This window comes from Pongo pygmaeus, chromosome 10 (assembly GCF_028885625.2).
Source record: "Pongo pygmaeus isolate AG05252 chromosome 10, NHGRI_mPonPyg2-v2.0_pri, whole genome shotgun sequence".
Taxonomy (NCBI): domain Eukaryota; kingdom Metazoa; phylum Chordata; class Mammalia; order Primates; family Hominidae; genus Pongo; species Pongo pygmaeus.
The window spans coordinates 51,595,379-51,619,511 of record NC_072383.2 but is presented as its reverse complement, the minus strand read 5'-3'; the positions used below and the strand labels follow the sequence as shown (position 1 = coordinate 51,619,511).

The window sequence follows — 24,133 nt, the reverse complement described above, 5'->3', positions numbered from 1 at the left end:
GGCTGCCCAAGCTGCCCGTCTTCGGTCGATGCTGCACTCTATGGGGCATTTATATGAGCACCCTAAGGCTTTGGGTCTCCTTCCTGTCCGTACTCCTCAGCTTCGCAAAGCAACTGGGGATTAGGGGTAAAAAAGAGAATGGTATTTGATCTAAATTCACTAGTTTCTCTAATTATAGGAAGAAAGAAAGGGAAGGAAAGAGAGAAAGAGATTTCAGAGCAGGAGGTGTGGCTCAGAGGCTGGACTTTTTGGGGGCCCCTAGGATTCTGGTACAGGCTCAGGAGGGTGGAAGAGGAATTTGGAAGAGACTCCTTTGATAGGAACTTTACAGTTAGAAAAGGTAACTGGAGAGAGGGGAGGGAAGAGGCAAAACGGTAAGAGAGGGCATTTCTTACTGAAGGAAGGGGTAGGTGGAGGTGCAGAGGGTTCATGGGCACATCTGGACTCTACCACTGGCCTGGGCCTGGGCTTACCTCTGGCATGGCCTAGAGGGAGTCACTGGCTTCAGAAGGTGGAGCCTATTTTGCCAGTTCCAAGGGGTCTTCAGCCCCCTCTCAACGTCTTGCAATACACAAGCATCATCTCAGAGTGAAGCCATAGGATTAAGACCACACGGTTGAAGCTCTAGGCCCACCAACCCCGCTCCATCTCAGCCCCTGGATTATGGGTTACTCTTACTGCCCCAGTATCCAGCTCAGATCACCAGTGCCCCTATCCCGGCTTCTATTTGTCAAGTTCCTGAAGCACAGACCTCCTTTTCTGAAGCTGGTTTCAACCTCCTTTAGGCTGTCTACATTATTTTCACGGCCCCATGACTTCTCAAAGCTCCCTCTCCTCCCCCAAGTCTACCACCCCCCGATTTTTTCTCTGCTATAATTGCTTGGGACTGGAGATGGTAGCTCATCAACAGATCTTGGTTGCTTATGTATTTTTGTTGCCCCTGCAACCACTCTTCCTTTATTATTATTATACATTTATTATTTTTATTATTCACCTGAGCTAGAGAAAATAAAGTAGAAAACATCTAGGAGGCTGGGACTCCCATTATTTTGGGGTAGAACTTTTGTTTTCAAAAAATCACATAATCATAATTCACGTTTTAATTATTATTATCAATATTAATATGATGAAGCAACTCTGTACAAGGACTATATAAAGGGAAAACATGCTAAAGACAGACGTTTGAATAGGAGAATTACACTACAGAGAGCTGGGGAGGCAGCTAGGGGAAGGGCAACTATCCACAGGGACTACATTAGGTACCAGCAACAGACACAGAGAACAAGACACAGATTGACAGAGAAGCTCACAGAAGTCAAGTTTAAAGCAAATCGAAAGAGAATATTGCATATCTTTGTCCCCTCACTCCTTTTAGAGTGTTCTGGTCTCTCTTCATTATTAGATTGGGAATCAGGTTAGTTTGGAGTGGTAGAGCTCAAATCCAGCACCCTAGAGCCCAGAGGTCACAGGAAGGGCTGCATAAAGGGGGTACAGTGGGTGACCAGGCAAGGTGGGGAGTGCTTCATGCCCAGGGGAAGCCCACAGGAGACTGCAGACAGCTGGAATGGTGGTAATTTGGGGGAACTTGTACATGGGTGAAACAAGTATGTGTGGATGGGGAATTGTCAGGTGTCAGATACCCAGCAGGGGATGGAGGCATGTGATTGTATCTCCACTCTGCTGGGCCATGTGGGGATTATGAGGCTGCCTGCTTGCAAGTGCACTAGGGAGAGTGGGGTGGGCCCAGTGCTGTGCTAGGCTCAGCTGTGTGTATGTGTTTGCCTTTGCCTCTGCCTGTACAGAAGCTGTGTGCTGGTGGGAGAGTAAAAAGCTCGGTGGATTGCCCTTGGAGAGTTTGTTAGGGGAGACTCTCCCCATATGGGAAACACTCCAAGCCAGCAGGCCAGTTTCACACTGTCCAGGCTGCAGTTAACTCCCATCAGTGGCCTGCTTCTCACCCCTCTTGCTCCTGGAAAGGGCCAGACAGCAGATGGGAGGCTGGGGGACTCTTGGGGAGAAGGATAAAAATGAAGTGCAGAAAGGTTGATGGTTCTCTCACTGCTCCTCTCTTCCAAGCCAGCCCAGCATCTACTGGGCTGGGGCTGGGGTCTGAAGGAGTCTGGATGAAAGGCCTTCCCACTCACAGAAGCCATTCTCAGACCTCCAATGGGTTCTAGGGCTGTGCCCCTCCCTCTGCTCTGGTCCATGTGCTAGGCTGTGGAGGTTTGCAGGCCAGGAGGTGGAGGCAGCCCTTCTGAAGACAAAGGACAATGTTGGGGGGCGGGCGGGGAAGAGAGAAGGGAGTTGGGTGGGGGGCTGCAGCGCCCCCTCCTTCATTGTCACCAGCCTGGGAAACTGGGGCTGAGTGGGGCCTCAATGGCTGGTAGCCCCTTTAAGGGTGAATTCTTTTCCCGCCTCGTAAATTACGCTGGTCCAGCCTCTGGCCGGCCGTGACCATGAACGCCAGCGGGGAAGGGAGAATCAGAGGCCTCGGCTGTGGCTGCCAGAAACTCTCCCGGCCAATCAGTGTGGTGCTCCATAGCCCCATCTACAGCCTCTTGCACTTTCTTTCTGGAGAGCCAGCTGGGGACCTCTGGGGTGGCTACTGAACCTGAGGCTGTGTCCGCCGGGTTCTCAGGTCCCTGCTTGCTGCATCAGGCCCGCAGCCACCGCAGGCGACGGAGGAGTGGATGGCAGCACACCTGTGAACAGACTTTCACCCGGTGCAGGCAGGGAGCTCAGGAGAGGGCTGGGGACCAGGACACTGTTCTGGTCCTAGAGGGAACATGAGGCTGATAGTCCTTGTCCACAGCCTGGCCAGCCAAATGCCCAAGCTTCTGCCCACTGGGTGTCCTGGGGGACCCAGACCCAAGCAGACTCTGGTTCTTGCTGATCATTTTCTCACAAACCACACTTCCTCCTTGGTTCCCCACTTCCTCCAGCCCTACCAGAGCCACCTGACCCCCTCAGCTGTCTCCACTGACCCTCCACCCTCCTCTCTCTTCCCAGCCTCTTTTAACCCCAGGAACTGTGAGGTCGAGGCGCCTTGGTTCCACTGGCCCTGCTCTCTGCTCCTGCCGGCAAAAAGAATTAAGACTATGGAAGGCAAGTAGAGGAAGGGGACATCTGGGCCGCTGCTTCTCCAGATCCTCAGCGGAGATGCAGCGCCCCAGTCCCGCCTCAAATAAACCAGCCAGCAGCACCTCAGCCTTCCTGTCCCTGCCAACCGAGGGCAGCTGCCGGCTTCCACTCTCCCTGGCTAGGTTTCTTCCCTTCTCTTTGGGACCTGGCAGGGTGTTTTGGGTGTGTATGGGAGGGAACCACGAACAAAACAGACAAGAGGATGTCCAGGGAGGGCCTGCCAGAGACGCCTGGCATTCTAAGCGGGGACTGTGTTCTAGGCGGTGCCCTCTTTTGCTCTCTGTCAGGGACAGGCTCAGTCTGGGGCTGGCGCCCGTGTCCTGCCCCTTAAAAGAAGGAGAGAGCTTGCTCCCTCAACAGAAGTCTTTTCTTTTTCATTCTCCGGTTCTGAAACCAGATCTTGACCTGCTGGTCACTAAGATTCAAGCGGTCTGAGAGTTCCCTCCGGCGCTGGCGTGTGATGAACTCGTTGACCAGAAACTCGCCCTCCAGCTCTGCCAGTTGCAACTTCGAATAGGGCTTGCGCTTCTTCCGAGAGCGGCTGTGGATCGGGTACCAGGGCGCGCCTGGGTGGAGATGAATGGCAGGGGTTGGCCAAAGGATCAAAGGGTGACCAGTCCAGTGCCCTTGGCCCTTCCCCAGACCCTTTCACCTTGGCCTCACGGCTGGACTCCAGGCCCTTTCTCTCCCTTCTCCTTGCCGCCAGTCATCTGAATCGCCTTTTCTACCCAGACCCCCATCCCCACCAACTCTCCCACCTTCTTTACTCTTTTTTTCCTTTCATTCTTTGCTCTTACCTCCTCAACCCTACCTCCTGCTGCAGTATTCATGACCCTTCTAAGTCCCTGTCCCCTCCTTTCTCCCCACATCTCTCCCCAATTTTCTTCTTCCCTATTTCCTGGTCCCTTCCTCTCACATCCTTCAGGACTGGATCCCGGATCAGTTAGAACAGACATGGGCGAATGGCAGAGTAAACGCATACACTGGAATTTCTTTCGAAATGTAAGTAATGGGGTCTGTGGAAAGGTGGAGGGAGAGGCGCCTGGGAGAACTAGGGCCGGGCTTTCTGTCCCCACCTCCTCACCCCCAGGCCTGGGGAGTCCCCGTCAGGATCCCCCAACTCCGGAATCCCTGCCGCCTCCAGCCGCAGGCGGACGAAAAAGGAACACTCTCCAGTTCTTTTATGGGGATATTTACATGTTTATAGGCTCCCCTCCACCCGCACTTCATTTTAAAAGAAGCTCTTCCTCGCCACACATTCTGTCACCCTGGGCGTCCCTAGCTCAGTCCTGTTCTGCCCGCCCTGGTAAGATGTCGGGTTTGAATCCGCCGCGTGAGTGGCTTACCGCTGGCTGAGAGCCCGCCGCCGGGGTTCAACGGCGATACCAAGCTGCCGGGCTCGCCTGCGCCCGCGCCCTTGTTGCCTTCGTTGAGCAGGGACGAACTGGAGTCGGATTCCAGCGACTGGCAGGAGGGCGGGTCGTGCGGAGGTCCTGCGCCGCCGTCGCCACCGCCGCCGCCCGCCGCGTAGTCGTACTTGAAGCCGAGCGCAGGCGGCCCCGACGGCTCCAGCGGGAGCAGCGCTGCCCCGGGCCCGGCTCCCGGGTCGCGCCCGCGCTCCTCACGCTTCAGGCCCCCGCCGCCACCCTCGGCGCACGGCTCGCGGTAGTAACCCTTGCTGTCCTCCACGCGCGCCAGCTCGCACGTGCGGCCGAAGGGAGGGTTGAGAGACACTGGGCTGCCGAGGTAGGGCTGCGGGTAGCCATTGCACGGCTCCGCCGACGGCCAGGGCAGGGAGCACACGTTGTCGCGGCGTGGGTAGGACAGCGAAGGCAGCCCGGGAAGCTGCGCCCCAGACGCGCGGAAGTTGGGGAAGTAGAAGGTGTCTCCCGTGTGGATGTTTACCAGCGGCCCCACAAACCCGGGATTCAGGAGATTATGCTCGCCCATTTCCGCGGGGCCCGACCGGCAGCTTCTACTTTATTGCTATCTGACATTAAACATAGTTAAACCTGCACCGGCCACCCATTGGTCACCCCACTCACGTGGGCACCGCCGCCAGGGGGAGGGGTGGGGACAACCGATCCCCACCCCCCCACCATCCCGCACCAACTCCAACTTCCCCCTTCCCCAATCCTGGGGGTGAGTGGGGGAACAAAGGGCGGGGGCAGGTTTATTTGCTGAATTGATTTTTTTAAAAAATGTATATAACCTAACACAGAGAGTAAAGCCATTGCCCAACACGGGGCAAGAGGGAAAAAACACACACCAAAAAATGCCCGCATATATACACCCCTATAACCTGCACCCCCCCCCCCATATATTATCTTATCGCCAACAGCTGGCCAAGCACAGCCCGTCCCTCTTTAATTAGCTTCTTTATTAACTAAAACCGTTGGAATTTACAATATCTCTCCAATAAATTACTATTAGATATTGTGTCATATAAAGTTTACTGGCTGTTTAAGGAGACGGATGAGCCCTTTGGCTTGGGGTGTATTTACAGTAGAGGCGAAGTGGGGGTAAGGACAGTTTTCCCTGCCGTTATCTCTCCCCGCCCCAGCTCCTGCTGCATGCTTCTTTATCAGCTCTTTATCCTCAGGAATTTGGAGAGACATTTGGAGTCCTCTTCCCCAATACTCAAGGATAATTGATAATGCCGTGTTTTCCTCTGGAGCCGGGAGCCACCCAGCCTCACACCTCCACACACAGCTAGAGGAAGGATGAGGAAGGGAGGTAGAGAATGCAGCAAAAGGAGGTGCCTGGCTCCGCATGGCACTGCCTGCCTGCTCCTGAAAATCTGGGGGCTCGAACTACTCTTCTGCTGTCATTTCCGGGGGACTGAGGAGCTTCTGGGGGCCTCCTGGAGTCTTTGCAGCGGGAAGCTTTGGACCCCTAACAGGGCTTGACTTGTCTGAGAGGGGCCTAATTCTCACTGCGGAGGAGACACCTGCACCCCAGAACCGGCCCAGCCTGCCCCTGAGACCACCAGATAGCAGTGCAGAGGCCCACAGTAGGTTGCCTCCTGAAGGGACTAGGATTGAGGGAAAAAATCCTTGAAGAATTATCTTATTGGGGGGTGAAATTATATTTATGGTGCAAACTCAGAAGCTCCCTCCAGAGAAGGCCGAGAAGCAATGCTGGCCATTGGTGAGATAATCAACATCTGCAAAACCACAATCCAATCTCAACTAGGTCCACAAAACACAGCCAAGCGGATTAAAAAGAAAGACAAAACAAAACTCCCCCAAACCAGATGTATCCTTTTGGGGTCTAATAGAGAAAACACTCGAATTTCCATGTGATTATGTCGAGCTTCTAACCAATGTCCGGCTTAAGTAATACAGGGTTGGATAAATAGTTCAGTAAACGTCTAAATATGAAAAAATACCAGAAAATTGAAAGAAAATTGGAGACAGAGATTCGGAGAGAATGAGAAAGAAACCCATTTAGGTGAAAGTTAAATATCAGAGAAAGCCTGAGAATAAGCCAAAGCTACAAAAGCCGATCGAAGCAGAGAAGATTCTCCCTTTTTTCCTCTCCCTCCCCTCTCTCCTCTGCAGGACGCGGCAGAGAGAAACGCAGATTCTTTGAATTCCACCGCTCCCCGGGCGTTCATATCCCAAACCGTAGCTGCTCACTCCGACAGAAATGTGTCCCCGCGGGCGCCGCCCTGCCCGGAGCAGTTCGAAGCTCGCAGCTCGGTGCCTGCCCCTCGCCCTGCTTGGCCGGTTCCCCTTCCCCGCCCCTGCTTGCCTAGCTGCCCGGCCTGGCCCGGCCCCTCCTGCCCCCAGGAGCCGGCCCCGCGTTAGGCCCACTTGTCGGAACTTAGGGCAAGCCATGGGCTGCAAACCCGAAGCCGCCACCTTCAGTTAGAGCCGATGGCGCCAAGGAATGAGCAGGAGACTCAGCCTGGATTGGCCTTTTTGTGCCTAATTGATAAGGGGCTGGGAGGCTGCGGAGAGGAGCATCTCTCAGCTGCAAATTCCAGGTCACAGCATCTGTAACATCTTATCTCTCCTTCTCAAACTGCATTGATGAGCGCCATTGAAATTTTAGTTTTTTAAAAACATTTTATTTGAGGGTTAATTTGGTCATAAAGATAAACAGGGTGTGACATTAATATTGCTGCTGATTTCAATCAGAACATCGTGCGGGCAGCTAGGTCTCCGCCCAGGCTCTCCAGGCCTCTGTGCTCAGCCGCTATTCTTGGTGTGAGGGATGCCGAGCTGGGCTTTGCCAAATAATTACTAGCCTTTATGGGGTGGAGCATTCTCCTCATTCTCTTTTCCCTTCCCAGATAATTCCAATCTCCTAGAAGAGGGACCCCAAGAGGAAGGTATCAGCCTCTCCCCGTTCCCTCCACCCCAGCAGGCAAATCCCAGGCCGGGAGCTCTGCTCGCTGCCCTCCCAGGCCAGGCCGCTGAGCGTGAGGAGCAGCGGCCACAGGGCGGCGGATGCAACCCAGGAGAAATGAAGATTGGGCGAAGGCTTCCTTCTTCCAGGCACGCATTTCTTCTAGCCTGATTTAGCCTCATCAAAGCGGGCAGTTTTCCCCAGGTTTTGGATTCGGCGGGCAAAGAAGCACGCACAAAACCTTCTTTCTTCTTTGCAGCTGACCCTGATTCCTCTCAGGGAGAGCTGTCGAAAACCACTAGCAAAATTCGCATCCCCGGTGTCCTGCTCCCCGAGACCCACTGGGAACCTAGGGGTTTTCAGGACTCTGGCAAGGACCCCGGTAATCTAAGCGTCCAGCCTTCCGGTGCACCGCCGAGGCTCCGTTTGCTGTTAAGGAACCCCGCGACACACGCAACTCAGGCACCCATTTTTTAACCGGGCTCGGACAAAAATGCCGCTCCCAACCTGGGTCCCCGGGGCCGGCGGGAGGCTCGGGTGAGACGCTTGAAATCTAAATCCAGCCTTGGCGAGAGCTGCTCGCCGGAAGCAGGCTGGGGCTGGGTGAGGAGACTGGGAGGGACTCGCAGCCCAAGGAGTTGGAGCAGCCGTGTCTAGCCGGGCTTAACCCGCTGGCACTTCGCTGACCACGCGCAAAACTATAGGTGGTCGGGCCGAGGCACCCGAACCGTTGAGCGATTGGTGCGAACTCTCCCGTACATTTATCAAATCACAAGGCTAGAGCGATGGCCTGCCTGCTGGCGCCTGGGCCACTGGCTCCCGCCGCAGCTGGCCAGGCTTGACTAAGCCTCGCTCATTAACTCGGGCTTAATTGAAGCTGAAAGGAAGGATGCGGTCCAAGGCTTTCCTTGAAGACCAAGGCAGCCTGCGTCCCCTCAGCTCGTCCTCCAGCTGGATGCCCCGCCGCCTCTCTCACACCTTCTCTGTGCCTCCATCCCTCCTGCATCCTAGCAGCCTCCACTGCGGCTGAGCCCGGCGAAAGGAGTTAATTGTAAAATCTACGCTGATTTTGGTGGGAGAGGCAACGTGGCTACTGGCGGCTTAGGCCGCGGGGAATCGGCTGTGAGTGACTGCGTTCTGGCTCCCCCGCCGACCCGTGGTCGGGAGTGATTCCGCGCAGTGCTGCCTTACTCCTGGTCTGTCCAGAGGCCGCAGCGGCCCAGTTCAAGGTCACTATCTAGTTTGCAGAAAGCGGTTATACCTCGTATGCAAATTAGGCCGGGACTCAGCACCAGAAGGGGTGTGAGCAGGGGTTTGGCCGGCGGAGAGAAGGGAAGATGAGAAGGGGGCTGAGTGGGAGGGCCTGCCCCCTTCCCTGCCCCCCGCCCAACCCTGCAGCCCTGTCTACCTTGCCCCTTCGGGGCAACTTAGGCTTGGGACCTGACTTCTGTCGGGTTCAATCAAGGCTGGGGGGTAGAGTAGGGAGCTCAGTCTCCTACTTCGTGGCTTCCAGGCTCCTTCAGGGGTTGGAGCCCACCTGGCTCCCAGCCCTCCCTGTCGGTGCCTGGGAGGTAAGGAGCAGATTGGGAAATCCCTTCCCCAGGTGCTGCTTTCTAGGGATTTGCAGCCTGGAGGAGGGAGGCTTGTAGGAACGCTCAGTGACGGAGCCCAGTAAGGCTTTTAGGCTCAGGCAAGTAGCCTGGGGCCAACGGAGCCCTTACCTCCTCCAGTTCTCCCGCGGCTTCTCTAGTCCTCTGTCACCAAAAGATTCCAGCCCGATTGCCTCTCAGAAAATGCGGGGGAGGTGAGAGCCCCCAGGCAAGGACATCTGGGAGGCCATCTCTCCACCCCAACCTGAGCATCCCTAAATGGACCACCTTCCCCCGTTTTGAGTTTCCTTCGGTGGCGCGCTGACAGTTAAATAGGGCCGCAGCTCTGACATTTTCCCCCTCCACCAGCAGAGGATCTCCTCCACCTAGTGAATTATTGAGTGTCAGGGAAGGTGTGGGAACCAGGTTAAAAAAAAAAAAATCGCATTAAATGCCACACCCATAGTCGCCTGCAGTGCAACAGTGAAACGTCTCCATCGACCTCTAAGCTGGGTGGGGCTGAGTACTACCCGATGTGCCCTCACCCGTCGGCCTCCTTTTCTGGCTTTGACCCTGGCCACTGGCCCGGCCCAGCTCTGGGGAGGAGCTGAGATCTGCTTAGGGTCTGCTCAGCACCGCTACACAACTGCTTTCCAAACGTGGGGCACCAGTTCCGGGCAGAGGAGGGGGCTTGGGCAGATTGGGGTGGGAGCAATGGGCCCAGGAGGCGGGTGGGCGTGGGGAATGGACTACCAACCCCGGGGCTCGCTGGGCTGGGAAAGCGCGGACAGGAACAAGGGTCCACTTACCTTTGGAGACAGAAGAGGTTCATAAGGGTCAAGGATAGGAATTCTCAGCCTCTAGAAGCCTTCTGGATTCCCCCTCCCCAAGGCCGTGCGCCAGCCTCGCCAAGGTATCAGAGGAGGGCGGGGCGGGGGGGAGGTGGAGAAAGCGGCCAGCGGCAGGCGCGCGGGAGCGGAGTTGCCAGAGCATCTCTGGAGAGGCCGCCTTTTATGGGCGTTATTAGCTCCCTTGTCTAGACTGGAGACGACACCTCCTCTGTGTGTAAACAGAGGCGGCGGGCTCCGGCGGGAAGGAGGATGGGGCGTCAAGGGGACAAGCAGCCCTCCCCTTCGCTGGCCACCGGAAGATCAAGGCCTTTTCCACCCTTCCCCCCCTTCCCTGTGCTCCCTGTGATGTCAAGGTCAGAAAGACCTAGTCATGGTCAAGGCTAAAAGAGGAAGAGCCTGGTTGGTTGTGAAAAGGCTCTGGCCCCCTCCTCCTCCTCCCAGAAGCCCCCAGCTCCCCAGGGCCCCTCAATGCTCCACCAATGCAGGTCTAGATACACATCTGCCTGAACCACTCTTGGAGTTTTCTTGGGGGTGGGCTCCAATACCACCCAAGACAGATCCCGGCAGATCCTAGGGTGGGGAGTTCTCTTTTGAACAGATGGAGCCACTGAAGGGGCTGCCTGCCGCATGGACCCCACCTCCAATAGGAGGGCTGTTCAGAGAGATAGCGGCTGCCCCAGGGGCCTGCCCCTGCCTTGCACCCACACTGGCCTACTGTCCCCACACTGCTGACCCAGCCGCCTGTGGATCAACCCCAGAAGCAGATGGTCTCAGGAGCAGACAGTCATGGAGGGATCTGCGGAAATAACTGCTGCCCTTGTTCTCTCCGTTGGGTTCGGGCTGTGGGACTGCTGGCTAAAAGGCCCATTCTGCTGGGCCTCTGTCTGGAGACTAAGATGTGGGCGGGGAAGGGTTTTTCCTCCAAGCTCAGCAAAGAATCTCTTGAAGCCCTCTCTGGCAGCCCGGGAGAGTGACCACTAGATGGAGAGTCCTATGAGGCCTTGGCTGCCTAGGCCTCCTAGCTCTGGCCTAGGGAGATAGGGGAAGTGAGGAGTGTCATCAGATTATGAGAAAGATAGCAGGAGTCTCAGTCCCTCTGTGTGTCTGCGTTTCCACACAGAGGTTTCACCAGCTCTTCAGATCACCCTGTACCCCTGGTACCCTCATATTTGCCTTCACACTTAGTCTTACTTTTAACACAAACACTAGGAGACTGGCCTTGGAGAGAAAGACATATTAGAGACATGACTAAGAGATGAACTATCTCATAGAGTCCCCAAAGACAATCCAATTCTTGGGAGAAGGAAAGGTAAGAGATCAACACAATCAGAGTTGTGTTGAAGAAGAAATCCTTATTCAGGGAAAGAATAATACATTTCACAACTGTGCCTCCCCAAAACACATGCTCACACACACTCACACAGTGTTTGCTTACTCTTATGGTAAAGTCATATCCAAATAAGTCCAGGCATGATACTCCTCCAAAATAAATCTGGGTATATTTAATGCACCGCATGAGGGCTCACAGGCTCTCAGGAACTGCGGTCCTTGTTAGGCTTACCAGTGTCCCAATGCACCAGTAGTGAGCCTGCACAGGCTTTCCTTTTTCTTCTTCTTCTCCTCCTCCTCCTCCTCTTTCTTCTTCTTTTTTTTTTTTTTTTTTTTTTGAGACAGAGTCTTGGTCTGTCACCCAGGCTGGAATGCAATGGTGAGATCTCAGCTCACTGCAACCTCCACCCCCGTGCCCCCCACCGGGGTTCAAGAGATCCTCCCACCTCGGCCTCCACAGACATGCACCACCATGCAAGGTTAAATTTTTCTATTTTTGGTAGAGACTGGGTTTCACCATGTTGTCCAGGCTGGTCTCGAATTCCTGAGCTCAAGCCTCAGCCTCCCAAAGTGTTGGGATTACAGGCGTGAGCCATCGCGCCTGGCTCCTCTTCTTTTTTTTCGTTATTCCCTTCTAGAGCCTTAGGGTGGTTCCCTCAATATGGGATGACTACCTCATACGATTATATATGGGTTTGTGTGCAGAAGCAGAGGGATTCCTCAGAGAACTCTAGACTTCTCTTTAATCAGAGACCCCAGTTTCCAGTTTGCCTACAGCTGTGCTTGGGACTACCCAAAGCAGTCAGGAAGGGTGGAGTCATAGTAACAGAGCCCCAGGCCTCTTGTCCACTTAGTTTCTTTTTCTGACCAAATACACACACTCAGTCTCCAACTCCTTTCATCTCAGGGGAAACCCAGGGATTTTGGGAGAGAGGTTGGGATGGTGGGTGGGGAGAAAAAGGAGAGATGGAATTAAGAATTAACCTTATTCCTGGAAATTCACCTATTCTCCCTCAAATCTCCACTTTACAGCGTGTGGCTCTCTAGCAGTTAACCCAGAGTTGAGACCCAGAAGAACAGCACCGGCTGCCACGTCAGTAGCAGAGCCTCCACAGAGGGCAAATTCTTCAGGTTCTTTTTCTCTCAGACTCTGCGTGTGTGTGTGTGTGTGTGTGTGTGTGCGCGTGCGCACGTGCACAAAATGTGCATGTGTTTATTCCCCAGGAACATTTATTTAAATGAAATTGTTAAATCTTCAGCCCCACCAGGCAAAGGGAGAACAGAGAATTCTGATTTCCAACCTGACATCTCCAGTGTTTCTGTGTCTCAGGAGAGGAAAAATATTATATATAAATAAAAATTGCTGCAGTAAAGATTTAATCTGAGATAACATTGTTTTAGGCTATATTGCTTTTAAAAAGTCTTTTAACCTGACAACTTAATGATCTCATTAACTGTGCCAGATAGGGAGATAGGAACTGACGCAACCAGGAAAACAAATTAGTGGCAGCATCTACATAGGCTCCGCATTGCCTAGAAGACTGGGGTTCCCAGGAATACAGAGAGTAAAAGTGGGATTGGTTTGGCAAACTGGGGGCCAAAGGGGTCCTAGCAGCTCAGCCTCTCTACATAGGTTAAGTGGGGGGGAAGAAAAGAGTACAGCCAGGAAAAGCTGAGCTTGAAGCTGCCCCTGGCAGGCTATGCTGACCCCATCCCAGCTCCAACTCCAGTCCTGAACTGGCTGAAGGTATTTGGGGCCCTCTGGGGCAATAGGCACGAGGAGCCTAAGGTTAGTTCCTCACTGCTGCCAGCTGCCACCACATTTACCTCATCCAGTTCTCAGCTGGGATGCTACTTTCTCAGTACCCAGAACCAGATCTGAGCCCCAATTACTAACTAAAGTGACCATCAATGTATTTTTGTCACTGCCTCCAGGACTTTCAGTCACCAATTACGTCTTTCCTTCCTCAACAAACACTCATCTAAGTTGGGCATCAGGATGGGAAGTTTTCTCCTATATAGGTGGTATAGATAACTCAAAAACTTAAGTGGAGCAAAACAAGGGTTTGGAATCTACCCAGCTGGGAGTGATGTCTATACTCCTCCCCCTGATCATTCTGGCTGAGTCAGGGCATAGTAGACTGTCTTGAAGAGCCAGTGGACAGAATAGACTTCAGAAAGAATCTGAGCAATAAAATCAAGGCAAAAAAAGATATTTTATTTTAAAAACGTGTTTGTGGGTTTTTTTTCCTTTTTGCATTCAGTACATTGTCATTCAGACATCGCAATACTATATACAGATACACAACATTTAAAAAAAAAAAGCCTATTCCTGATGAACATTTCAAAAGAACACTGTTTTGTAATGCACCAGTGGGAAGGGAAGAGGCAAGGGGCCCCCACAGCACCAAGGTGGCCTTTGAGGAGGGAACCGTTAGGCAGCATCTACATTTAGCTAATTGAGGGCCAGATCTTCTTGCCTCTTGAACTAGATCCTCTAGCTTTCCTCTGGAAATCAGTAAAAGTGAAAGTGTGAGGAGTCCCTCCTGGGCTAGTGCCTTGATGGAAAGGTGACTGGAAAGGGACTTTGTTGAGGGACCCACTCTCCATCCCCTTGGAAGAGATGTTTATCCTTAGAAAACAGTCCTGCTTCTGTGCCTGGCCTAATCCCCAACCTTACCACCTAGAGGGAGAAAAAGAGAGGAGAGAGAAGCCCTATTTAGCAGCGTGGCTGGAGTCTTTGTCCTTCTTGGATTTCCACATGTTAACTGAGAGAGCAGAACAGGGGAGGCAGTGGGGCAAGGGCAGCTCCCACCTGGCCCCAAGAAATGCAGTTTCTTGGTTGGGATGGAGTGTAGGGACTGCGTCAATGCGTTTACGGAATTCCAGCTTTTACGGAAACATCCATACTCCAACCACGCTGCCAGATCCCTAATAATTATCATGAGTATTAACACAGCTTTTAAAATATGCACAGAAAATCTTTACTGGGAAATCTTGCCTAAGGAGTGGGGGAGGGACAGCGAAGGACAGTATGAGCTGGACAGATCCTGCCCCTAAGCTGCGCCCTTAGGGAAGGTCCTCTAAAAGCCTGGTCATAGGATGAGGCAAGACTTGGGGCCATTCGGGATTCCCCAACACTGCTTTGGTTGGAATGATTGGGCTCTGCGCTGCCACCAGACTTTCTGGCAAGGTGAACGCAAGGATGAGTACAGGTCGACAGCCTTCCTCGCACGGCCCACTTGGGACCCATTTCCAAAGCTGTTGAAGCCAAGTGAGTCCCATCTGGATGGGGGTGGAGGCTGGGGATGGGATAGGGAGTTGGGGATGGCCCAGCAGCAAGGCCATGGAGCCTCTCTGCCTCCGGGCGGCGCGGTTCTTCTCTCTCCTTAACATTAAATACTCTTCTGCACCCGCGCAGCGTCTTTTCGTGGGTTCGGTTATGGTACAAAGCGGTGACATAAATAGATGGGGCAAGCAGCGGGTGGGTGGTCAGGTGGAGTGGAGATGAGGCGCTTTCGATTTGCTGACCACCTTCTTCTCTTTGACCCGCCGGTTCTGGAACCAGATGGTTACCTGGCGCTCAGAGAGGTTCGTGGTGGCGGAGATGCGCCGGCGCTTCTCTTTGGTGATGAACTTGCTAGCCGCGTATTCCTTCTCTAGCTCCTTCAGCTGCACCTTAGTGTAGGGCACGCGTTTCTTGCGCCCGCGCCGGTAGCTGCTCACCTCAGGCTGCAGGGGAACCACGTCTGCGGGGAGATAAGGCAAGCGGGAAGAAGTGAGGCACGCGGCTGGACTGGGATAGAGGACCCGAGGCTGCCTAGGCACAGAGTTCTGGCAGGGGCTCAACGGGGCCAGAGGATTGCACTGCATAGTGAATCTCCCTAATGCTTTTCATTTCTGTTATTTTAGCAAGACCACAACTATGGTGAGGCCACTGGGCTCGAAGTTTAAGGGAGGGGGCGCCAAAAACTCAGTAATCAAGACGATATTTTAATGCAATGTTTAAAAAAGCAAAACGAATACAAAAACATTCATGATGAACAAAATATCAATTAAAAAATAAACATGGGTTCGGTATTACTGATTTTCTCTTTTGTTTCAGGCCCCAATATGGCTCTTCAATATTAGGATCCTTGTATGCTTAGAAGGGGCCCTCCAAATTCCAGCCTGGCCTGCCATGCTTGCAGAATTTCAGATATTCAGAAAAATCCCTCCTTCCTGCAGTTAGATCGCTTGGGTGCTTATTAGTTTACATTCTGCCGCGTTGTCAGAGGAAGACATTCTGTTATATATTTCAGGGAGGGCACGGCAGGCAGGCGGTCAGCTTCAGTGGGCCCAGACCACTAGATGGGTCTTCATGCCTTTGGACACTGGCCCTGCGTTAGGGATGTGAGGCACAGATAGAAGATAAGTGTCCAGGTGAAGCCAGCCTGCTTGGAGGTCCACACTCTAGGAATTGGGGTCCAATGTTGTGAACCACCTAACAACACACAAGGTGGGGGGTCCTGAACCAGAGATATAGGGAATCAGGTGTCCCTGGAAGTAGGGGGTCCACACTGCAGTCCCACCAAAACAGTGGGACTCTCCATTCCTTCACAGCTGAAGGAAACTGTCTACATCTCTTGCACCAACCATAACCCTAAACCCTAGATGCCTGTCATCCAAACCAATACTACCAGTTCTGTTTCTTTAGGCTCTGAGAATTTCACAGAAACTAAAACCAATATATATCACTTCTAACTCCATTTTCTACTCCACCCTCATCCCTGTCAATAAAGGTCACGCAACACTTTCAAGGGGAAGTAGGGGAACCAGGGAGATTATCTGGATAGGTCAGCCCTCAATTTTTTCCATGTAATTATTAGACTTTAGGTGAAAGCTAATGAGGAGGGCTGAATATTTGGGGTTTCCCCTTCATTCCTACCACCTTTTGAAACTATAGACACAGCCCAGAGGGAAGACACAAAGTTCTTTCTGAAATGTTTGTTCCCATCCCACCCTCACAGAACACTTTCCCTGTACCCATCCCCATTGGGTCTGCTTTCTCTCAGGGACTCTATACACAATGGGAAGAGCAGTGGTCACAGTGAGACACAGGGGAAAACAAAATACTTAGGAAGAAAATGGGAGACAGGGAGTCCAATGGCCTCATTTGACTGTCTTCTGGTGACAATTTCTCAGGAAAACTGTTGGACCTGGCATTTTTCTCTGCCTCTGTGAGAATAAACCATGATTTTAAAAAATAACCTAAAAAACAAAATAACTCTATTTAAACAGTATGGATCCTTTAGATTAAAAACTATTTGTTTTTGAACAAGACCTTTGTCTTTAAATCTCTCAGTTCTCAAATTTGTTTTACTCTTACAGAGGTAACCATGATTTGGGAAACTGACGATTTGTTGACAAGAATAAAATGAAAAGGATAAGTAGTGATACCATGAGTTTGTTGCTTTTGTTGTTGTTATTGTTGTTTTTAATCCTCAGAACATTTTTTCAGGATTATCTTGTTAAACTCATTTTACAAGATCAGGAATCTGAGGCTCAGAGTGGGTAAAATAACTTAAGTGGCAGAACCAGATTTTAAAGCCAGACTTTCTGACTCTTAAAATGATACAGTAAGTTTTAAAATGGAAATAGGCCAGCTAATATAATCCAGCTTTTAAAACACCTCCTTCTCCCTGGAGAAGAATAAAGTAGGGTAAAGGTGGGTTTTTGTTTCTGAATTAGCCAGATAATTGTCCCTAATTTTTTACTTTACTTTCTTTAAACTCTCACAATTACCTATCCAATTTTGGTTTCCTAAATTCTAGCTCTAAATTTCCAATGAGATTTAATCAACCCTAAAAAAAAATCAGTTTAAAAAGTAGACAACCGGTTTAAACTGGTTATTTTTCTCTATAAGATGCCAAGGATTGATTTAGCCAATTTGTCCTGGATCAGACCAACTGCAGGTTGGTTTGGCCTCCCAGGGAAATAACTCCAGTCTTGCCTTCTCAAAGAAGCCCCCTTTCTTTGTCTGCTGCCTTATCTGGAAAGGAAGTGGTATGTAGAGATGAAGAAACATCTAGTAGCTTAGACTTGGAGATGTGCGTACACTGCCGAAAGTGAGTGGGGGCTTAGTTATTAGTCTTACAATCACCCCTTCCCTAGTCTCCCTTCAGATCACATACACAAATGACTTCATGCCTGGAAACCTAATAGACACCTTTGAGGAGTAAATAAAAATCATCTCAATGCTCAGCCATGGCTTTCTTTTTGGGCTTGGGGGCCCCTGTGTTCAGCTCCCCACAGCCCACCCACTCTTGACCACCCACCCCCCACAAGCAAGCTCTGGGCCCTGAAGAGTGCCTTGTCCAGCTAGAAATCCAGCTTGCTACTCTTCCCAAATCCAAAGGCTTGTCAGTGAAGACTTCTAGTGTGGTCCAAAGAGCCCACTGTTTCTTTCTCCCTCTTTCTCTCTCCTAAACCCCATCTCTCTTTTTCTCCCTTTCTGATTCTCTCCTGGAATTTCTGCTTCTCTCTCTCTCTCTCAAAAAAAAAAAAAAAAAAAAAAAAAAAAGTCTACACTCACCATAGGGAGAGAAAAAAAAAAAAAAAACAGAGCAATAAAACAAGAGTCTGTATAATTGGGAGAAGGAAGAAGCCACAACACATCTTGGCCCTAATTATCTGGATCTTGCTGAACAATTGCCTCCATCTCCTACACCAGCCCAGACTACCACAGATGAGGTTTCTCAGAGCCAGAGGCACTGTAGAGAGACAGCAGTGTTTATGCCTACATGTTGCCGAACAAACCACAATTGCATAGACAGAGTTATCTTGAAATCTCACTACTTCTAAAAGATCTCTGAGTGGGTAGAAAGATGGAGGGTGTCTGAAGATAATTTCTTATTCGTCTGCCTCTTGCCTGTACCTCTGCACTCACTGAGATACATCAGCCCAATTCTATTTCCACACGGGGATTGTGGGAGCACATAGCTGCTGAGGCATGCTAGGTTTTATATCCATTTCCATGCCATAATTTGCAAGTGTATTAAATCTCAATTGGGATTTTTTTTTATTTCAAAGATATTTTTCTCTAGGAGGCTGTGATCAAAAAAGTATTTATTTTTAGTGGAGGTTTTTTTTTGTTTTGTTTTGTTTTGTTTTTTTCCTAGGAATCTTTGAGATGTTTATTTTGCTCAAAGATATTTCTCAGCTTCTCTCCAATCCTTCACCCCTACTCCACACCACATTCATACATAGAACAGCTCCTTCTCTTCTACCTCTTCACTCTAAACCCATTGCACATTGCTCTGGGCCTGTGCCCCCATCCACAGTGGGTTTGGTGGGTACCTGCTCCCTTACCCCTTAGCCCCTTGGCTAAGCCCATTGGCTTCCCTGCCCCAGGAATTCCTGCTGGACCCCAATTTCCTAAGAAGCTTTGTGTTTTGGTGAGATAGAGAATTAAAGGGCCATCTCTCTAAAATACATTGCTGTATTATGAAAATGTGAATTGTCTTTCTAGAAATGTATTATGGTATATTTCATATTAGGTAGTTAATGAAAGAAATCATATTATATAAAAATATTATAGCCAATACAGGGTAGGTCATGCATAATGCCGTGTACTAAAATTGCACCATCCTTAATTCTGGCAATCAGAAGTCAGGGTGCCTAGTGTAGGTCATACCCTGGTATTGAGTTGTGTTATACTAAGTAATTTCATAATATTCACAAGAATGTTATTTGCTACACTCTCTAACATCATTCAGTATTTTTTTTTTTAAACCACCTACCTCTGCTTCCAATCCAATTCCGTATGCAGAGGAATTTCAGGCCCACCCTTAGGAGGTCTTTGGGTCTATGCTTTCCAAGGAAAACATCCCTGAGCTTGGCATGTGGAGCTGGTCGGGGAGCTGGGCACTATCGGGAGACATCTGTGGCTGCCCTGGGCCCCCCACCCCCAAAGACCTCTGTAGGCATCAGAAGGGAGAACGCTCTCCCACTGAGCTCTGCTTACAGGGAGAACAGACTCAAATGCTGGACTCCCTAGACCGGAATCCTGATTTCTCAGCACAAGGCAGGATCCAAAGCTCTTGATGTGGTTTTGGGAAACCTGGGACTGGTCTTCTCCGCAAGGAGAGCGGTGGGATTTACAGGATCCTTTCTCTCTTCTACTGGAGACGGAACAAGAGCGGAATCAATTCTCCCTTCCCATCCTTAGCCAGACAAGACCAAGGGGTCCCCAGCCTGGGTCTGGACTCCAGAAGCCCCTGAACAGGTCTTCCTCTCCCATTTCTCATCCCCACGCCCTTCTTTCTGTGTTTGGGGCACCAATAACTAACTCTCTTTCTCGACCACATATGGGGGAGTTGGCAGTGGAAATGTCTATAGGTTTGAGCTCAATATACCAAAGAGGCAAGGAAAACTTTACAACACGGGGGAGGGATTCTGGCCTCCTCTCCACTCCCTCTCCAGAGATTTTGGATCTTCTGTTCCCTCAACAATCAGGAAATTCGTGGCCAGATTTTTAAAATAAGTCAGGAAAGGAAAAAAAGAAATCTCACATTTCTGTAGACCCCAGCAAATTAGTCCCCTATTTAAAAAATACTGTCTAGTGCCTGAACGATCCTGCAAATTCTGTCAAAGAAAGTGGGGGTTCTTATTCTCCCCCCTCCCCAGTTATTCGGTGGGTTGGGGGTTTTGTCCTGGATTCCAAGGCACTATAGGCCCACCCCGCCCCCATCCCTGGCCCGAAGCGGGTTTAGGGGCCAAGAGCCCGGCGGGAGGCTGGAGCCTGCAAGGGGAGGCGGAGGCGAGCTACCGGACGGAGCAGAGCCGGCGGCCCGGCTTTAGGGCGCCTGTGATTGCTTCATTCTCGGCCGGGCAGCTACAGAGAACGTGTCGGAGCAGATTTCTTCCCCGGCGCATTCCTCAGTGCAGCTCGCCCGGCCGGCTCCATAGGCAGCCCAGCCGAGCGGGCGCGCCGGGGCCAGACGGCGGGGGTGGCTGGGGCGCGGAGCCCCGGGGCAGGAAGGGTGGGGAGGGGTCCCCGGCGGCGGTGGCGCTCGGGTCCCTTCCTTACCTGGGAAGGGAGACTTCCAGAGGTGGGCGGACTGAGACTGCTCCTTGGAGCAGTACACCTGACTGTCCCAGCCATTGGAGAGAGCCCAGTGCTGGTAGCCTTCGACCGGGATGAGCGCGTCGTGACGCGGCTCCGGGTGCCCGCTGATCCCGGGCACCACCGACACGTCCAGGTAGCCGGGCATCGCCTGGTAGGAGCTGGCGAAGCTGGGGTAGAAGGCGAACTCCTTGGCCCTAGAGGACAGGTCGTCACCGGGCAGGGCGCCCGACGGCTCCGGATATTTATCGCCCGGGTGGTAGGCGCAAGGCTTCTGCTGCAGGTTCACGTTGTGCGACAGGCGGCAGCCGTAGTAGCTGCCCCCGAAGGGGTAGCCGTAGCCCAGGGTGGCGCTGGACGAGGTGGGGGGTGCGGGCGGCGGGGCACACTGGCGCGCCGCCTCCGGGGCCGGGATGTCCGTATAGACGGCGCCCTGAGGGGCGCCCAGGGGAGCCGGCGGGCGGCCCAGCACGGGGTGCGGAAGCAGGTCGCGGCAGTGGCTGGCCGGGCAGCTGCTGCCCAGACCATCCATGCTCGGGGCTTTGCCGGGGCTCGCTCCGCTGCAGCCGCCCCCCGCTCCGCCCGCGCTGCCGCCTCCTCCTCCGCCGCCGCCGATGCTGCTCTCCGCCGCGCTGTCCTCATAGACGTACATAAGGCTCTCCGGCCAGTGTGGATGCAGGAGCAGCGAAGTAGTCATGACATGATCTGCTGGAGCTTTTTAAAAACTCCACTTGCCAGAGGCAGCGAGCTAGGGAGACACCTCGCTCCTGTTTCCCCTCCCCCCATTCCTCCCCTCTTTTCTCTCCACCCCTCCCCTCCTCCTAGTGCTTCCACCTCCCTCCCTACATTCCCTCTACGCATGCGGAGACACTTCATTAAGAAATCCGCCGGCTCCCGCTCTCCACCTCTCAGCACCCCTCCCGCGCCCACGTGACCCGCTCTGCGCATGTGATGCTCCGGCCAGGTCTCCTGGGGTTCCCGCCCCTCGAGGTGGGGCGGGGCGAAAGGAAAAAGGTCTCTGCTGATTGGATCTCAGGTGGGTCAAAGGAGGCGGGAGCTGGGAGATTTAAAAGGACAGGGAGACGCCCCCGGCAGGCCCCAGGGAGGGAGGGGGGGGAGGCTGAATTTGGCCGACGCAAAGGGGTCTAGGGAGGAGAGGTCTGTAACTGGGCGCCTCCGCCTAGGCATAGGATGTGCACCGGGGAGACAGACACCCTACCCCCAAGCCGATCACTGTGACTGCTCAAGTCTCTGGATTGGGGCTTGAAGCTAAGGGTGGGGAAGAAACCAGATTTTAAAAAATAATAAATGAAGATAATAGAAAACAGTCAGGAGCGCTCCGGCCCTGGCAGCTCCCCTCCGCTCGCGGCTGGAAAGAACCCGATGCTGCGTAGCGAGCCTTTGATGCTGGGATTGTGTTTCCATTTCCTACCTTCAGCCACTTTCCCCAAAACTCCAGATGTCTGAAAAGGACGCTCTCCTTTACCTCGCTGGATTTTTCTCAAACGGAGAGGGGTGTGACAACCCCCAAATACAGAATTCATCACCTGGGGCAGGGGATCGAGAGGCAATGGAATATACTCGGCAACAAATGGAGAAAGAATAAAACGAGAGAAATAAAAGCAATAGAATAGACTGATATTTCAATGTGCAATAGAAATAAAAAATCTCAGAGTGAGATTCTTCAAAGAAATGCGGGTGGTGGGGGCGCAAGATTCAGCCTGGGAAAGCTAAAAGCCCTGGATGCGAAGGAGAGCGCCCTTTCTACAGGTATACAAAAGAAAATGTGGAAAATGGGGGAGATTCAGTGCTACACCTTTGGAGGGACCTCTCTCTGGCGCCACTCTGGGGGACCCTGCAGAACCCACCTCTGCCCTCAGGGGCCTGGGTTAAGCCACATCGACACAGTCCCCAGTTTGAATACCCGCATTGGAGCTCCCACGGCTTTCTTAGGTCACCCTCTTTTAGTGAGGGATAGTTTCATGATCTAAAACTGCCCCCTATTTCAAAGAAAAAATTAACACCAACTTACTGATTTTTCAAAAGCTCTCCCTTCTTTCCTCCCAATCTCCCAACTTGTCAGGAGCCTCAATAGAGTCACCCCTTTCTGAGGGAGCATCTCCGTGGAATTGAGTCAAGTTCCCTTTCAGCACAGGACCTCCCTGAGAAATCGTAATGAAGAGAGAAAAATAAGAGGGGAAAGGGGCTGCAGCGTTTCCTTCTTTCCTGCCTCTGCCACAGGTTTTAAATGCTGAGTGCTCGTGTGCAGCCAGCGCACAGGCCATGGCCACACAGCAGCGCCTCGCTCAGCCAGACCTACTGCACCCCTCAAGTGGAGAACAAATGGACAGGTCTGCAGAGACTCCTTTGGGCCACCTCCCTCCTCTTCGTGGGGAGAAGGTGGTGTTTGACGGTTGAGAGCACCCGGACATCCGTGAGTTAGGATAGTAATTCTTATCTGCCTGATCTTCATCCAGAAGAGTCAGCTCAGAGTTCAGAAAGCAGGCTGCGGGCTGGGCTGGCATTAGGAGGCAAAATACAACAGAAAGAGAGTTAAGACATAAGGAGACCAGCTCGAGTGTGCATTGAGGGCAATGACGGAGGGGCGAGGAGAGATGAGCCCAGTGGAAGATGGGGTCTTGCTGGGAGCCGGCTCTGCTAGGAAACTGCTTATCCTGCTGCTGGACTTCAAGGTCAAGGTAAAACGAGGAGAGCAAACAGGGCCTGGCCAAGTCTAGACTGGGTTGTATGACGTTGGCCCCCTTGCCTAAGGCCTGGCTGGTGGGGGTGGGTGGGTGGGGACGTCTGCCTTTTTCCAGCCGCGGGTAGTAGAGGTGGAACCCAGATCCTGGCCTCCCCTTCTGTGAAGTGCTGCTCCCAGGTGGAAGAACTGGGGCGCTGTGGACAGGGTTCTGCAGGGCTGCCAGGAGAAACAAAGGGCCTGAAACGTCCATCCCATTCTTGGGGCTCCCTCCCCGGTCAGGCCCAATGCCGGACCCGTTTTCCGCGGTCCAGGACTCAAAGACACGTCCCCAGCCTTTGGGAGTAGGAACCAGAATGGCGGGAGTGGGAACCAGAACGGCGTGAAGGATCTGGGTGCAGGGCGGCCAAGCAATAAATAAAATTAATAGTATGGTCTTTTCCGGGTTTATATGAGGGCATTAACTATTCCTATTGCAATGAGATATAGATTTAATTAACCCGGCAACTTTACAATTCCATTTATTAGGAGCACTATGCGGCCAAAATTTAGTGGCGAAAAGAAAGAAAGGGAACCATAGTCCTCTTCCTCAAGAAGACCAGCCGAAGTAGTAGGTCCCCAAAGCAACTTGGAGGAGTGGGAAGGCTGGAGGGGAAAGTATGGGCTAAGGGCGCTAAAGGCGGCTGGGGAAGTCCGCGTGCTCTGAACAATTCCCTCTTCTTTCGCTTGGTTCCCCAAGACCTTTCGCGCCTGCAAACGCAGTCTCCAAGTCTGGGGCGCGCCGGGATCGGGAAGGGAGGCGCCGAGGCAAGAGCCTGCAGGAGGGCGGTGGAAAGTAAAGCCTTGTTGGTTAATTACCTTTAAGCCTGGGGTGGTTTCTTCCCCCTCCCCCGAAAAAAAAAGTGGATCTCGCTGAGACACAAGTAAAATCAAATTAAACACTCCAGGAGAATATGCACCACTAGAAACGTAGTAATTACATCTCCAAGGCGATCTCGCCCTAGAAAGCCTTTCCAGGGCCTGGCGCTGAAACCCTCGGCTGCGGTGCTCACCCGGGCTC

At 52.4% G+C, this 24,133-nt stretch overlaps 2 protein-coding genes and 1 long non-coding RNA gene across 3 annotated transcripts; 1 reads left to right on the top strand and 2 right to left on the bottom strand.

Moving 5' to 3' along the window:
• Positions 1 to 1,091: 1,091 nt before the first annotated feature.
• On the bottom strand, positions 1,092 to 5,118 carry HOXC12 (homeobox C12). Its single transcript, XM_054442384.1, has 2 exons — positions 4,488 to 5,118; positions 1,092 to 3,707 (listed from the first exon to the last, which is right to left on the bottom strand). Exons 1-2 carry the CDS (start codon positions 5,089 to 5,091, stop codon positions 3,469 to 3,471), a joined length of 843 nt encoding a protein of 280 aa, XP_054298359.1. The 5' UTR covers positions 5,092 to 5,118; the 3' UTR covers positions 1,092 to 3,468.
• An 8,345-nt stretch (positions 5,119 to 13,463) lies between these two features.
• HOXC13 (homeobox C13) lies at positions 13,464 to 21,145 on the bottom strand. Its single transcript, XM_054443567.1, has 2 exons — positions 20,337 to 21,145; positions 13,464 to 15,015 (listed from the first exon to the last, which is right to left on the bottom strand). Exons 1-2 carry the CDS (start codon positions 21,067 to 21,069, stop codon positions 14,759 to 14,761), a joined length of 990 nt encoding a protein of 329 aa, XP_054299542.1. The 5' UTR covers positions 21,070 to 21,145; the 3' UTR covers positions 13,464 to 14,758.
• Positions 20,336 to 21,952, top strand: LOC129009970 (uncharacterized). The gene is made up of 3 exons (XR_008492893.2): positions 20,336 to 20,508; positions 21,198 to 21,408; positions 21,811 to 21,952. It is a non-coding gene; the product is annotated as an uncharacterized LOC129009970 (long non-coding RNA).
• Positions 21,953 to 24,133: the final 2,181 nt, after the last annotated feature.